This window comes from Amblyomma maculatum, chromosome 1 (assembly GCF_055883805.1).
Source record: "Amblyomma maculatum isolate TAMU_Amacu chromosome 1, ASM5588380v1, whole genome shotgun sequence".
In the NCBI taxonomy this organism is placed as follows: domain Eukaryota; kingdom Metazoa; phylum Arthropoda; class Arachnida; order Ixodida; family Ixodidae; genus Amblyomma; species Amblyomma maculatum.
The window spans coordinates 415,555,826-415,569,779 of NC_139344.1; the positions used below are offsets into that span (position 1 = coordinate 415,555,826).

At 44.9% G+C, this 13,954-nt stretch overlaps 1 protein-coding gene across 1 annotated transcript in view; it reads left to right on the forward strand.

Moving 5' to 3' along the window:
* The first annotated feature begins 13,434 nt into the window (after nucleotides 1-13,434).
* The window catches only part of LOC146208988 (procathepsin L-like), a 34,629-nt gene continuing 34,109 nt past the window's right edge, over nucleotides 13,435-13,954 (forward strand). Inside the window, exon 1 of the mRNA XM_084579719.1 lies at nucleotides 13,435-13,647. Coding sequence (XP_084435845.1) covers nucleotides 13,435-13,647 — 213 coding nt within the window. The remainder of the gene's footprint in view (nucleotides 13,648-13,954) is intronic.

A 13,954-nucleotide genomic window follows, 5' to 3' on the forward strand; every position in this document is an offset into this window, starting at 1 on the left:
TACCCACAGTAGCTTACGTAGCTTCTTTGGTGTGCTATCTGAAGGCCAGTTACACCCGCGATTGTTAACAGCTTCTCATCAGTTTCGTCCTTCGAATGCACACGCCCTTTATTCCCGAGTGGATCCAAGGCCTTTGTAAGTTTGCTTTGGCACTAGGCGATGAAAGCAAAAAAAAAAACGATGACTGATCCCACAGCACTGGTCCAGCCTGGCTTACTCTGGATGGCCAGCTCTGCATACAGTAAATGTCAAAAGGCCCTTCCGCCTCTATTCGCTATTCACGTTATTTGCACTGTGTTTTTTTTTTTTCATAAACGACAGTTCAGAATGTTTGAGAAGAACGGTGTGTTTTGGTTAAACTCAGGCAGTAGTAATCTCGAAGTGCTGAACCTATTGCCCATCTGATCGAAACCGCGTAAGAAAATCAGCAGATAAATATGTTTTCTTGGTGACAATTCTGTCTGAGTGGTCTTTGTTCACATGCCCCCTTGCAGTCCATACTTCTCGCATAGCTATCTTGAGGAAGGTAAAACATATCATAAAATTCGCACATATAAGTGCAATGCAGCGCCTTTACTCGAGGGCTCATGAAGCCATATGCCGCATTCTTGAGTACCTTTTGCCTTGCATACGACGTAATTCATGAGGGCACAAACGGCTCTTTATTGCTAACCGTTTCTTGATATTATTGCTTTTACCTTGCAAATGCGAGCTGAAGCGACACTCAAAAACTGAAATTCCTAACCAAAACTCAAAGCGCGTCTACTCGCATATTTGGTTCACAATCGTCCTACATCTTTGCTTCACAATTTTACATTTTATGACCAAACAGAGACTGAAAGATCACAAACATGTTTTGAAATTTGCGAAAGTGCGCAGACATTTTGTAAATACATTTTTATGCGCTTTTATTAAAACATCGCTCCAAACCTTGCTTGTTTTTGATTAAGCTAGCAAAAACTGTCCGCCACAGTGATGAGTTTGTTAATGGCGGTTTAAAAAGACGGCTCCCTTGTGAGCAGCTCTTTTAGGACCCAGCTTTATCCCCCCTCTGAAGGGCACCATGTGAAGTGTTGGGCACTGTTTCGGCCTACAAGGAAGCCGTTGAGCCTTTCATTTGCAGACAAAATTCAATGTTTACTGTACTGTCGTGGTTTCGGATAATGTAAGTTTTGTACGTGAGAACATGTCGAGAACTTTTAACGCGTCCACATGCCGTTCGGACTACCGATGAGTGACCGAGAAAACTCTCGCTGCTTCACTTGCACTAAAAGGAACGGGAGGGGGGGGGGGGGGGGGGGCGAGGAAACGAAGGCGTGATTGGGAGAAGAAACAAGTAGCTCCCCTTTTACCTTCAAATATGAGCTCATTTGCGAAGAGCATTTCATGTTTTTATACCCGAATTGCCGACGCTGAGCTTCTTCCTTGACGAGTAGTGAAATGAAGTCAGTCAGATTAGCGGGTGCAGTTCCTTCGATTGCAGGAAGGGAATGAAAAAGTTTCAATTGAATAAAAATAAAAACATCGACTCAATACAGTTCCAACCATAGTAATCAGAAGTCGACGATTGCGTACAGCGGGCGTAAACTACGGTGTGACCTGTTCGGCCGAGCGTTGCTTAACGCGGAATGCTGCTGTACACCACGAATAGCATGCGGAACATATTTTAAGCGTTTTTAATTACTGTAAGCGCTATCGAAACATATTGCTGCGTACAAAAATGCAATATGAAGTGTTTTAATATTGCCTAAAGTTGATATAACCAGTGGGAAGCTTTAGTCGCCCACGGAGTCATCGTGGTATCTCGAGGTGCGTTTGCATTAGTCGGCACCGCTAGGAAATTTAACGTGCTTTGAGAAGCAAATGAAGCTATATGCACAGCGAATAAAGGATAGTAATATGAAAGGAAAAAAACCTTGAATTTATACTATTTAGGAAGGAGTACCTTTTTGTTGCACACCTAGTAAACAATGGTAGCGCCGAGGCGTAGTCGCTGCCATCGGCGCATTCGTTACGCATAGTAGCCTAAGGATAATAGCATGTAATGCTATTATGCCTGCGAACTCGTTTCGCGAATTCAAGAGACATTTGGAAGACAGCGGCAGACAAGACTTGAAGCAGAACTGAAATCAACGTCAGTAAAGCCCTTGTTGTCAGCCGCACACTGGCGTAGTGGGCGGGCTCGGAAGAAACGTGCGGCTGCTATTGGTTGGCTCGAGCAACACAGATGACGCTGTACGCGGGTGTTAGCGAGACAAGGGCAGAGACAGCGTACAAACTTGTTTGCTCACAATCTACCAAACAATATCGGCCCACAAATATCATTTAACCCGCCTTCCTTAGTATTAAAAACCCTATGAGTCACAATAACCTCATACAAATTCTCAAACTAAACTCATACTAAACTCGTACAAATCTCATACCATCTTGTAAAAATCTCATTAAATCCATGAAAAATATATGAGTTTATGACATTTGTTTGAGCTTAGTATGAGAAATCTGTACGAGGTTATTGTCTCATACGGTTTTTTTTTTCACTAGGGTTTGGACTAGCAATCAATGTCTACGTGTTCAAAATTATTTTCGTTATATATATTTTTTTGCGTACAGACGTTTTCTGGTAGGAGGGAACAGAGTGCAGCCAAGAGACAAGTACATCATCAAAGGGGGACTACTTGTGCCCGCCAATGTTACAAATTTAGTTCACAAGTAGTCGCAAGCTGCGCAGTTAGTTTCACGCCTGGCGTCTGCTCCGGATAGGCATTCGTAGATACCACACTCATTCTTCTCATCCCCCTTACCGAATGTAGAGCGCATGCATACTTCACCTAATAGGAAGTTCTTGAGTCGGGAGATATTTTAAACGTTTAAGTGCAAATCGATATGAGACGGAGGTCGGCAGCTTTGACGTTGATTATGGGCTCTTCAGTCACAGTGGCTGGCGCCACTAGCAACAAAAGCTTACATCATATTAAACTCCGGCGGGAGTTTCTTCCCCAAAAGGAGAATTTAAGGACTGTGGTTTAACTCTGCAGCAGCTCAAATTATTGCTAAAGAGCAACATAGGCTTACATTATATCAAACTCCGGCGGGAGTTTCTTCTTCAAAAGCAGAATTGAAGGACTCTGGTTTAACTCCGCAGCCTCTCAAATTATTGCTAAAGGCCATAGAAGAAAATACATATAGGCAATCCATTTGACTAGTTGGAAACGTATTTGTAAACTGACGAAAATGTGCTATATTGAAAATCTTGCCAGAGTAGGAAGACAGAACACACAAACCAAAGAAACATTTCGCCAAGGCGCAGCTGTTAATGAGCCAAATATTTCTTTATCACATGGATGCATAACGTGATATAAATTCTCGGATCTATTCTCCCCGGCGTGCTGGTGCTAAGGCGCTCAAAGTTTGTGGCCGATCATGTGGGATCAAATCCCGGCCGCGGCATCCGCTTTTCGAATAAAGCGAGAGGCAAGGTTCACGTTGTTATTGTGATTTCCGTTCAGGCTAAAGAAACCAAGCTGGTCAAAAAAATCTAAACGTAAAAACTAGTTGTCACATAAATGCAATCTTGCAAAACATACTCTACTGAGTATTTTGAGTACGAAATGCACGACAAGCTGGATTGGCAATAGTTATTTCCATTGCATCTGTGCTCACTCTATGACTTTACACTACTGCACAGAAACCTTACAATACTTGAACTCGCCGATTTTGTTTGCCTTTGCAGGAATACAAGGATCGAAAAGTATGGGGCTAGAATTGTTGCCAGTGATGGAGACGTATAAATTGGAGCTGAGAAGCGACGAGCTGGAAATTGAGAAGAGGAAATTGCAGAACCAGGAGCGCCGTCTTGCTTTAGAAGAACGAAAGTTGCAGTACGAAGAAGAACGACATCGAAGAAGACCCCAGCGAAGAAGAAGTGTCCCTGCTGAGGTGGCTGCTCATCGCTTGAGTGAAAACCTTACCTTTCGCGTAAATACGATCCTTACATCAAGAGAATTGACTTCTCAGAGTCCGAGGAGGTTCCGACCGCTCATGTATCATCTGGTAGTGTGGCATTCATCACATAATTCCTGCAGCTGAACTGCGCTCTGGGACTAGGCCTAGTGCCGTCCTTGGCACGCTGGCGGAGGTACCTTCGTCGGCGCCGCCTGTCTCGACGGCATTACCGACCGCACAATTGACATCCGAGCCTGGGTCCCAACTCCTGGTTCCTGCTCCTGGTCCATCGGCTGCAGCACATATCCTGCCGTCTCAAAATGTGCATCAGCCCGTGAGTGATCTGTCCCGAGGGCGGAGGTCGGGAATGGCTAACCAGCTTCCACTTGGTGATGGAGTTTCCACCAATGTGAGTGAGCAGCCGAGCACGCCAATGGACGTGTCTTCAGCGCTACCATCTGGACGGGCGGCACAGCGCGGTGCTCAGAAGCGTCCTTCAGAAGACATTGCACCGGGATCATCTACCGCAAACAACAGTTCACAAGGCAAGCGTTCCTGTACAACAACTGATCACCCGGTATTTTCAACACCCGGATCACCATGCTATAAAGTGACCATTAAGGCTCTGACAACCAAGTGCCTTACTGAGATACCAAACAGAGTTATTCAGGCGAATCTGGACGCATGTCTTGGAACCAAGGGTTTCCGTGGTTTCACGGCCAGGAAGAAGTCGAATACAATTGCTGTGTGGCTCCCGAGTTTGGCTGCTGTTGAGTGTCTTCAAACACTTAAGTGTATTTCAGTAACAAGCGAAGTCTCGGTTCCAGTCCAGGTTTATCTTGTTGATGGTTCCGATCTACAACGCTGCATTGTCTACAACGTAGACGTTGACGAGGACCAGGCTACACTTCAGCGTGAGCTCTACTGCCCTACTCATCGTGTGATTCAAGCTCGTCGCATGGGAAAGGGGCGCTCTTGCATCGTCACCTTGCAAGGCCCCGTGACTCCCCCAACTCGCCTATACTATTATGGCTGCATTCTACGCCCTCGACCATATAAACCAAGTGTCGTCTACTGTTATACCTGTTTCCGACCTGGACATATGCATAGGTCCTGTCCTTTTACAAAACCAGATGACGCTATGCCAGAAGAAACAGTATCTTACCGATGCGGACTTTGCAAAGCTAATGACCATGACATCACCTCTCCAACTTGCCCAACAAAGCAGAAAGCAACTCAAAAGGTGCGTCGTGGAATACAAAGGCAATGGTCTCAACATGTTACTTCACCACCGTTTCAGACATTCAACAGATTCGAGGCTCTCCAGTTGGACGACGATGAATGGCCACAGCTATCTGAGACAGAGCCACCGGCAATCTGTACACCACATGCTTACAGCGCTAATGTGAGTGCACAACGTCGTCACAAACAGAGTACAAACGTGAAGGACATGCCGGAACCTCCGCAGGACGATGTGACAGCAGTTGACGACCAAATTGAAAGGCTTTTAGCGGAGGTCTATAAGCTCCGAAAACATCGTGAACTGCTTGCTCGTCGTAGGCGAGCAACGGAATCTCAGACCGCGAATATCAAAGCTGCCTCGACAACGATTATGTCCCATACTCCCATGCCGTTCACTGACTCCCAAAAGTCTTCTGCTGCCCTGCCTGATAACTCTTCGAAGTCGTTACTGAGGTTTATGGTCACTCAGTTATCTAACCTGACATCTGTGCTTTTGCGACATCTGGACTCATAATCAAGATGGCGACTACAAGATATCGCGGTGTGCTTCAGTGGAACTGTAGAGGGCTCTCCACAAAGGTTGGAGAGCTCAAATCCCGTCTTCGCATGAACAAGCTTCATGTATGGGCCATGCTACTGCAGGAGACCAACGCGTTGCCACCCATTCCTGGTTTCAGTGGATACGTGTCTCCTTCCATGGACGATCGACGTGTTCACACGGATACTCCTCCGGGAAAGGTGGCTGTATATGTTGACACACGGTTTCCTCAGGTACGCCTTGCTCTGGAAAATTGGTGTACTTCATATCAGGAGGTTGTTGCAGTGGCAGTCAAATTTGGTAAGGCAACTGTTGTAGTTGTGTCAGTCTATGTAAGACCTGGTGGTGGCTCTCCCTCCCGCATAAACCTGGGATGGTTACTGAATGTTAGGCAACAATACCCGGGATGTCCAGTTTTAGTTGGTGGTGACTTCAATGCGCCTCACCCGGACTGGGGATACCCCACCTTAAGTCCTCGTGGCAGGCGAGTGCGAGACGCCTTTACGGATGCGCTGTTTATTCTCCTGAACCATCCAGATACACCAACAAGGACTGTGCTTCATACTAGGAGTGGAACATACGCTCCAGATCTTACGTGGTGGTCAGGAAACGGCACCCCCTCGTGGCACTTAGAGCCGGACTCCTGGGGCAGTGACCATCATCCTATTGTCATCGGTCTCTATCCATCACAGGCCCGACGATTACGCCGCAAGTGTACAGTTGTTAATTGGAACAATTTCCGCGCCATTCTTCAAAATCACTCTGTGGAGTCGGCACCATCGCTTCTAGACCGCATAAAAAGAGCACTAAATGAGGCTACAACCATTACCTGGGTGGAGGTTGGTCGACCAACACCGGATGTGCCTCTGCTCAACTTGTGGGCTGCTCGTCGACAAGCGGAATTGACTGCAACCAGAGACCCAACTTCTGCGCATGCACGTACAAGACTAAATTACATTACTGCTAAGGCTAGAAGGTATGAGCGTGATCTCTCACGGCGACAATGGTACCTGTGGTGCGAGCAGTTCTCCACACAGTCATCGAATGCTCATCTTTGGCGAACTTTCCATGCCATGGAGCATGGTAGTCGCCGTACTGATGCAGCGGCCACAGCATGCTTTGCAGCAAACTTGTCTCCGAATGATTTCGCAAGACAAGCAGCACGCAAGTTTTTCCCCAAGTACGACGTGTTGCCTGCACCAGTTACAAGAACTTACTTGTGGGGCATGCCAGCCCATGTCGACAAGCTGCCATCTGCTGCCGACACCGAGGGAATCGCGAGCCCATTCTCCATGCCCGAATTGCTTGCAGCTATAGATGAGGCCAACCGAAAGACAGCGCCCGGTCCGGACTCCATTACGTACGAGGTCTACAAGAACCTCAGTGGTGATGCACTTCCTCAACTCCTTGACACCATTAACAAGGTATGGCTAGACGGCGATGTACCAGACAGCTGGAAATCGGCTATTGTGATCCCTATTCCAAAGCCGGGGAAAGCACCAACAGACCTAAGTAACTTTCGACCTATTTCTTTAACGGCAACAATTTGCAAGATTGCTGAGAAAATGCTCGCCACACGAATCTCGTGGTGGCTTGAACATCACGGTTTCTACCACCCGGCCCAGATAGGCTTTCGACCATCTATAGGCACAGAAGACGGATTGGATGTCTTGGCGTCCTCCGTATTATCATCAACACGCAGCCACAATGTACGCACCGTCCTCGCCATGGATGTAGAGAAGGCTTACGATAATATCAGTCATGCTGCCATTCTGGATTCAATTGACATGCTTCATTTACCTCTTAGAGTACGCAATTTTGTAAAATCTTTTCTTGAAAATAGACAATTCGCAATACGCCTAAATAACGAGGCCATAGGATCATTTGTCCCTCTTCGCGGCGTACCCCAGGGATCGGTGTTGTCACCAACATTATTTAATATTGCGTTTATCTCACTTGCATGGCGGTTACATGAAATTTCTGATGTTAAATTCTTAATATACGCTGATGACATCACGGTGTGGAGCACACACAACGACCTACTGACTCAATCATCGGCCCTGCAATCAGCTTTAGATATTACGTGCACATATGCATCTTCCATTGGCCTTGAACTTTCCGCCAGTAAAACTACGTTCATATCAGTCGCCAACCGCTGGGGCCGCCGTAAACTATCGGCAACTCCTATTCGTCTACATCTATCCGGAACCCCACTTCAAGAAAGTCCAACAGTAAAAATATTGGGCTTAACAATTCATGAATCAGGAACTGGAACTACATGGCTGTCTGGCGCTAAAAAACAGGCGTTACAGACACTGGGTTTGATTAGACGCATTGCTCCAAAAATGGGCGGCGCTCGCTCAGATGTTGCGAGACAGTTGGTGCGGGCAGTTGTGCAACCGCGCCTTGTTTATCAAGCCCAATTTCAGCATTTAACAAGGGCACAATGGGATCGACTTGAGGCTATAAATCGAGAGGCAATGAGGGTCATCACCTGCCTCCCTCGCATTACACCAATCGTGGCACTCCAAGAAAACGCACAACTAAACACAATAGATGAACTGGTGCAGCAACGACGTGATGCACGCAAGCTTAAGGCCACACTCTCTCACGCAACGTGTGCTCTGAAGGCTTATGCTTCGAAACATTCACTACTACCACCGCCACTGCCAGTTCTTCCACCTTGGCGTTTTGTACAACTGAGCGATAATAAGCCGACTGATTTACGCCGACCAAGAACACAGGAAACGGCGTCGTCACTTCGCGACCGAATTATGGAACAAGACGCCCGCTTGCCACATGGTTCAATTATAATTTACGTCGACGCAAGCATCAAAGCCTGTGAAGTGATAACAGCAGTTTACTGTCCTAGCAAATCTTCATTGAACAAGACGGCAACATTTCAATTACCGGAACCTCCATCTTCTTTTTGTGCGGAACTGCTTGCAGTGCAAGAGGCGCTTCGCTCTGTAACCGCCATTCCCATGCTTCCCACGGCCCGTATTATCATACGTACAGATGCCCTCCAGGTGACAAAGCTACTTAGACGAGTTAGTAGTAGCCCGGAAATCTGCCAGAACATACACAGTCTAGCGGCTCGCATACCAAATCCAATTCGTATTGAATGGACCCCGCGTGACCTTTTAAGTGCTCAAAGCCAAGTGGATGCTGCAACCCGCATATCAAACTCGACATCGACATCGCCAAACCTCATAAAATTAGACAATGCCACCCTGCTTTTAACAAGAAAGGAGCACCTCCGGCGCCGTACACGTGCTCTTATACCTCCGTGTACGGTAAGCCTCCCCCGCGGTCTAACCCGTGCTGAGGAGGTGGCGCTTCGGAGGATTAGAGTTGGGGTGGCCCTAACACCAGCAGTGATCCGAAAGTGGCCACAATTTCGGTATTTATATCCACACCCTGGGTGCCCCATCTGCAAGTCTAAAAATATAGAAGCAGACATCCATCACCTACTGTGGGATTGCCCAGCGTTGAAGCCAACGCGGATCCGGCACCTGGTGGCAGCTGGCCTCTCCCCCCATAATCCGGAGTCATATGCTGCTTGGACACTGGGACCGCATCATCGTTCACTCCTCGACTTCATTGCATCAGCCAACCTTTTTTCATTTATTTGACCACATCCCTCATCCATCATGACATTCCTCTTATGCCCTGAGGCAATAAACTTCGCAAAAAAAAAAAAAAGAACGACATCAATTGCAGGTGTCCTTCCGGGAAGCCGATTAGCAGAAACTTCTTGATTCTTTTCAAAAAATGTTTGACGAACAAAACAAAAAATTGTTCGAACTGCTGAATGAACGACACAAATAATATTGATAAAAAAATGAAGTTGTTTCATTTTTATTAATGGTACCCTGTACTGTTCTTGCATAAAGTCTTCTTTTTGACAACTGAATCGTGTTATGAAGCACTACAGATGTATAAAGTGAAGCTCTAGAGATGATGGCTCAAGGTAAAAAAAAATCTGGAACTTGGGCGCTGTACAGACAGATATCGCGGTTCGTGAGAAATGCATTTGCTTTGTATAGAGGAGGGCCGGTTGTGGTGGTAAACTTTCTTTTTTTTATACCCAGTGGTAAAAAAACTACAGAACTGTGTCAAAAGTACGACAAAATATCCTGTAGTTCTGTCGTTACCATCAGATATTTCTGTAGTTCTGAAGTACATTTCTGTAGTTCTGTTGTTTTTCGGTAGTATATTTCTGTTGTCTGTAGTTCTGTAGCACATTTCTGTTGTAACTACAGAATTTTCTCATGTTACTACAGAATGTTCTGTTGTCCCAACAGGTTTCCCGTCAAAAACCGCACAGAAATTCTGTCGTAACATCAGAACATTTTGTGAAGTTTTTTCCGACTGGGTATTAGAGTCCACAAAGGCGAAACGCACATCAAGTGTTCTGATCATGAGTCCCCTTCCACCAGCTCCCTCACACTGACAGAGCTGTGTTAAACTCTTAAGGATCAGGGGTCAAAGGAACACCAGCACGGTTTTCAGTAGGGAGGCCTCTAGGCATAGCCACGGTCATCTTAGATCACATAGCTACTTCACTGAACAAGCTATATTCGCACTTCGCATTGCGTTGCGGTTTTTCGGTTTCTCTGCAAGAGTAAAAGCAAACTGTAGAATGAGAAGAGGTGTGTATTAGGTGTGTCCAAGCACAAGGCCTAGAATGAGGGAAGAATGAGATACAATGCTTTGTTGGAAGGCTGTCCTTGAAGGTTTTTAAGGCAGCTAGCTACTCACCAGTATCATGTTTGCAACCGCGGTATGACTCGCCTGTCAGATGATCTTAGTTTGACACTAAAATTATGGCCTGTCACTTCAGGGCATGAATGGTTTCTGGTTCATTAAAACAAAGTTTTTGGTTCCTTGATAGTCGTCATTTCGTTCGCGCTTTGGCGATGAATGCCCAGCTTCTTTGTTAAAAGCCCTGGAAAATGTACGTAAAGTTGAGAGGCCTCGACTCCTAAACCTCTTATTCTATTTATGGCTTAGTTGCTAAGACTTTTTCATGAAGTTCGGGTTGAGTCAGGCGGGTATGTTCAGGTCGCCCGGCAGTTTAAAAAGCCGCTCCCCAATGTGGACGAGAACTGCTTTGGTCACAGATGATAGGAACGAGATTTACCCCACGAAAAAGTCCTCGAGATCACAGAGTCTGTTTCGGTACGCAATCCTTCAAAACGGTGAGTACATGGCCTTGTCCCAGGAAATTGCCAGCTACTGATAACTTGCCACAGACTAACGCATCACTGTAACCCTTTGTTGTATATGCACATCATCCTTGTCGAGTTGAAGTGCGCCTCGAAGACACCACTGTCGATGCCGCCAATGTTCAGAAGCCCGTTTATAGAACGTGGGTAACGTCGTGTCTCGTCAAACAATTCAAGGCGCAGCAAATCCTCAATTTCTATTCTTAGAGTAGCAGGATGGAGTATGCTCCCCGGCATCTCTACAAATTACCACAAGGCTATGGCAGAGGAACGTTTGCGGTCTTCACTCGCGAATATTGCAGCACGCACTCACGGTACAGAGTTCGCCTAAAAACATTTTGCAGCGTGCTGCTTCTGACTGTTGTCATTGTCAATGCGGGAAACCTAGTTCTTTTCAACATGACGCAGTTGGTCTTAAATTAGGATAGCCTGTGATGTCAAGCTATACACTCGAAACACAAATAATGTTTTTAATATTGCGTTTTGGTACAATAAAAACAAGCATGATTATTATTCGCTTCCGCGTCACTGCACTTTTGGCCACTAGGTGGTAAGCCCAGCGCTCCGCACTACTAGACTCAATACGACGCTGTACATGTTGAGGTAAATCTTTCGACATCGCGGATCGCTAGGCAGGCAGTCCGCTGCGGGGCTCCCAGTAGAGCGGAACGTAACCCGCTCTGCTAAGAGTATTTATAGCTTTAGTGCTGGAGATAATGCGAAATCCGTCTCGTCATGAACATAAATGTTTCCTTCAACTTCATGTTCAAATAATAATTAAAGTTTAGTTCTGGAAATCCTCACCGAAAGCCTCAAGGATTACGAAACGCGTAATAAAAAATATCGTTAGTAAATTGTTTTGCCTAGAAAACTTGGTGTGAGTACTTAAAAGTGACAACTCCTTTGTCAAAGCTAAATTTTAATATTGCAAAAAAAATTTTACAGGTTCTTTTCTTTTCGTATTTCAGGAATATAAATCCACTTAACTGGTTTTGATGTGTTCTGTCGTCGAGAGCAATACATATAAGATATACTAAGCATTGTCACATGTTCTCTGTAGAAGTGTTTTCGAGAACACTTTTCAGAGAGACAGGGATGTGTTTTACTCCTTGTAAACTTTATTTTTTTTTAGAAATCATTAATTTATTATATAGCTCCTTTTTACAGCACATTCTTACTGACACAGTTGCATCAATATCGGTACCGTTCCAGATTTTTTGACGCAAGCCGGCTTAATGCCTGGGTGGTGGATTATACTTTGCTTCACTGCTTCAGCTGCCAGCCATGTGAATTTGACTCACCTTGATGAGCAGTGGATCGCCTTCAAGCTGAAATACAGTGAGCGCATTCGTGTTTCATGTTTCCGAAATAATATCGGAAAAGATCTAAACTTACAGATGTCAAAGTGTGTCGATAGGAACGGGGTCTATGGGTTCGCTGCCATTCTTGAGCTCTTTTTTTTCTGACCCCATATTTGAAACCCATTATTTAATGTGAAGTGTGTATTCATATTGTTATTTCCTAGGAAAAACATACGCATCGACGCTTGAAGAAGAAATGAGGAAACGTTCATTTGTTCGAAACAGTCTCAAGATTGTGACACACAACGTGATGTATGAGAAGGGAGAAATCACATATGGACTTACAATAAATGAATTTGCAGATATGGTTCGTAGATTTTTTATGCTTTTTCTGACATTCTTAGGACGCATTTCGTTGCTTAACTTACAAAATCAAAATACGTTTTCTTATAGCAAGCATTTTGTGAAATATTAGCAAAACGTTTAGCAGGCAGACATTTTCAGCAATGTACCGAAATGCCTCAAAAGTGCTGCAGTCATGGCAACATTCATACAGGCATTTGGAAAATATGCAACAAATTCGAGTGTCGGATTTTATTATTAGGTTGTCAGAGTGGCGCACATATATTTAATAAAGCTCATATTTCCTTTAAAATTTCAAAGGTAATTGCTACTGCATGTTCATTTTTACTTATTTTGCAAATTTGATCAAATGAGAGATATCATTAGCACCATTTTTGCCAAATTTCTCTGCCCTCTCTTCGGATAGTACCTGTCATTGCAAAAGTAAGGGTGGAAGAACGGGCTAGTTGGTAATTCATGTTGAAAATCAAACTAGCGCACTTCAACAGCGCTGTGTTGTCGTTCTCTCTCTGTGTCCTTGTTTTGAAGTGCGCTAGTTTGATTTTCAACATGAATTGCAAAAGTATTAGTCGTATGGCAAATATGCTTGTTAAATAGCATCTTTCATCATATGCAGTTCCGTGGCAATATGCTCAAGGTGAATGCCTGAACACTTGGGAGAGCAAGAAGAAAATATACTATGCTGCATTCAAAAACCCCCGATTTTAAAAGATAGATGCAGCTTAAACAAAAAAACTACTTAGATTAGCCCGTGTCTCTCTACGTATAGTAAGAGGTTTTGTTGTTATTTAGAGCACAATTACCACGTCATGCTTCCATGTATTGGCACCTACAGCTTCCTGGAGAAAGGGAACGAGCAAGCGGCTGGAGCAAAACTTACCGGAAACGAACGAGTTTTCAAGGCTCGAAGAATTCTTCACTAAAGAGTAATATATCTGCGCTTCCTGACCACATTGATTGGAGAGACAAGGGAGCTGTGACTCTCGTCAAAACGCAAGGGCCGTGTCCCGCAACTTGGGCTTTCAGTGCGGTAAGATGGTGCCAAGCTTATTTGCATGCTTATACTTGAAACCATTTCTTCATTCACTTCCATTATCCGAAAATATTTCGTCATATCCTCCTTGTAGACATAATGTTGGTTTATTATTGCTGTAAGGGTACGTGTGCATGTTTAGGTCCTTCGAGGCTCGTCATACTGCCATCACAGCCATCACTGCAAAAAACATTACCCTAACACAGTATTTATAAAAGTAGGACAATCGAATCTTATTTTTTGAAATATTATATTGCGACATCTGGATAATACTAAGCGTCTTTGTCTACCTATTTTGTTATCT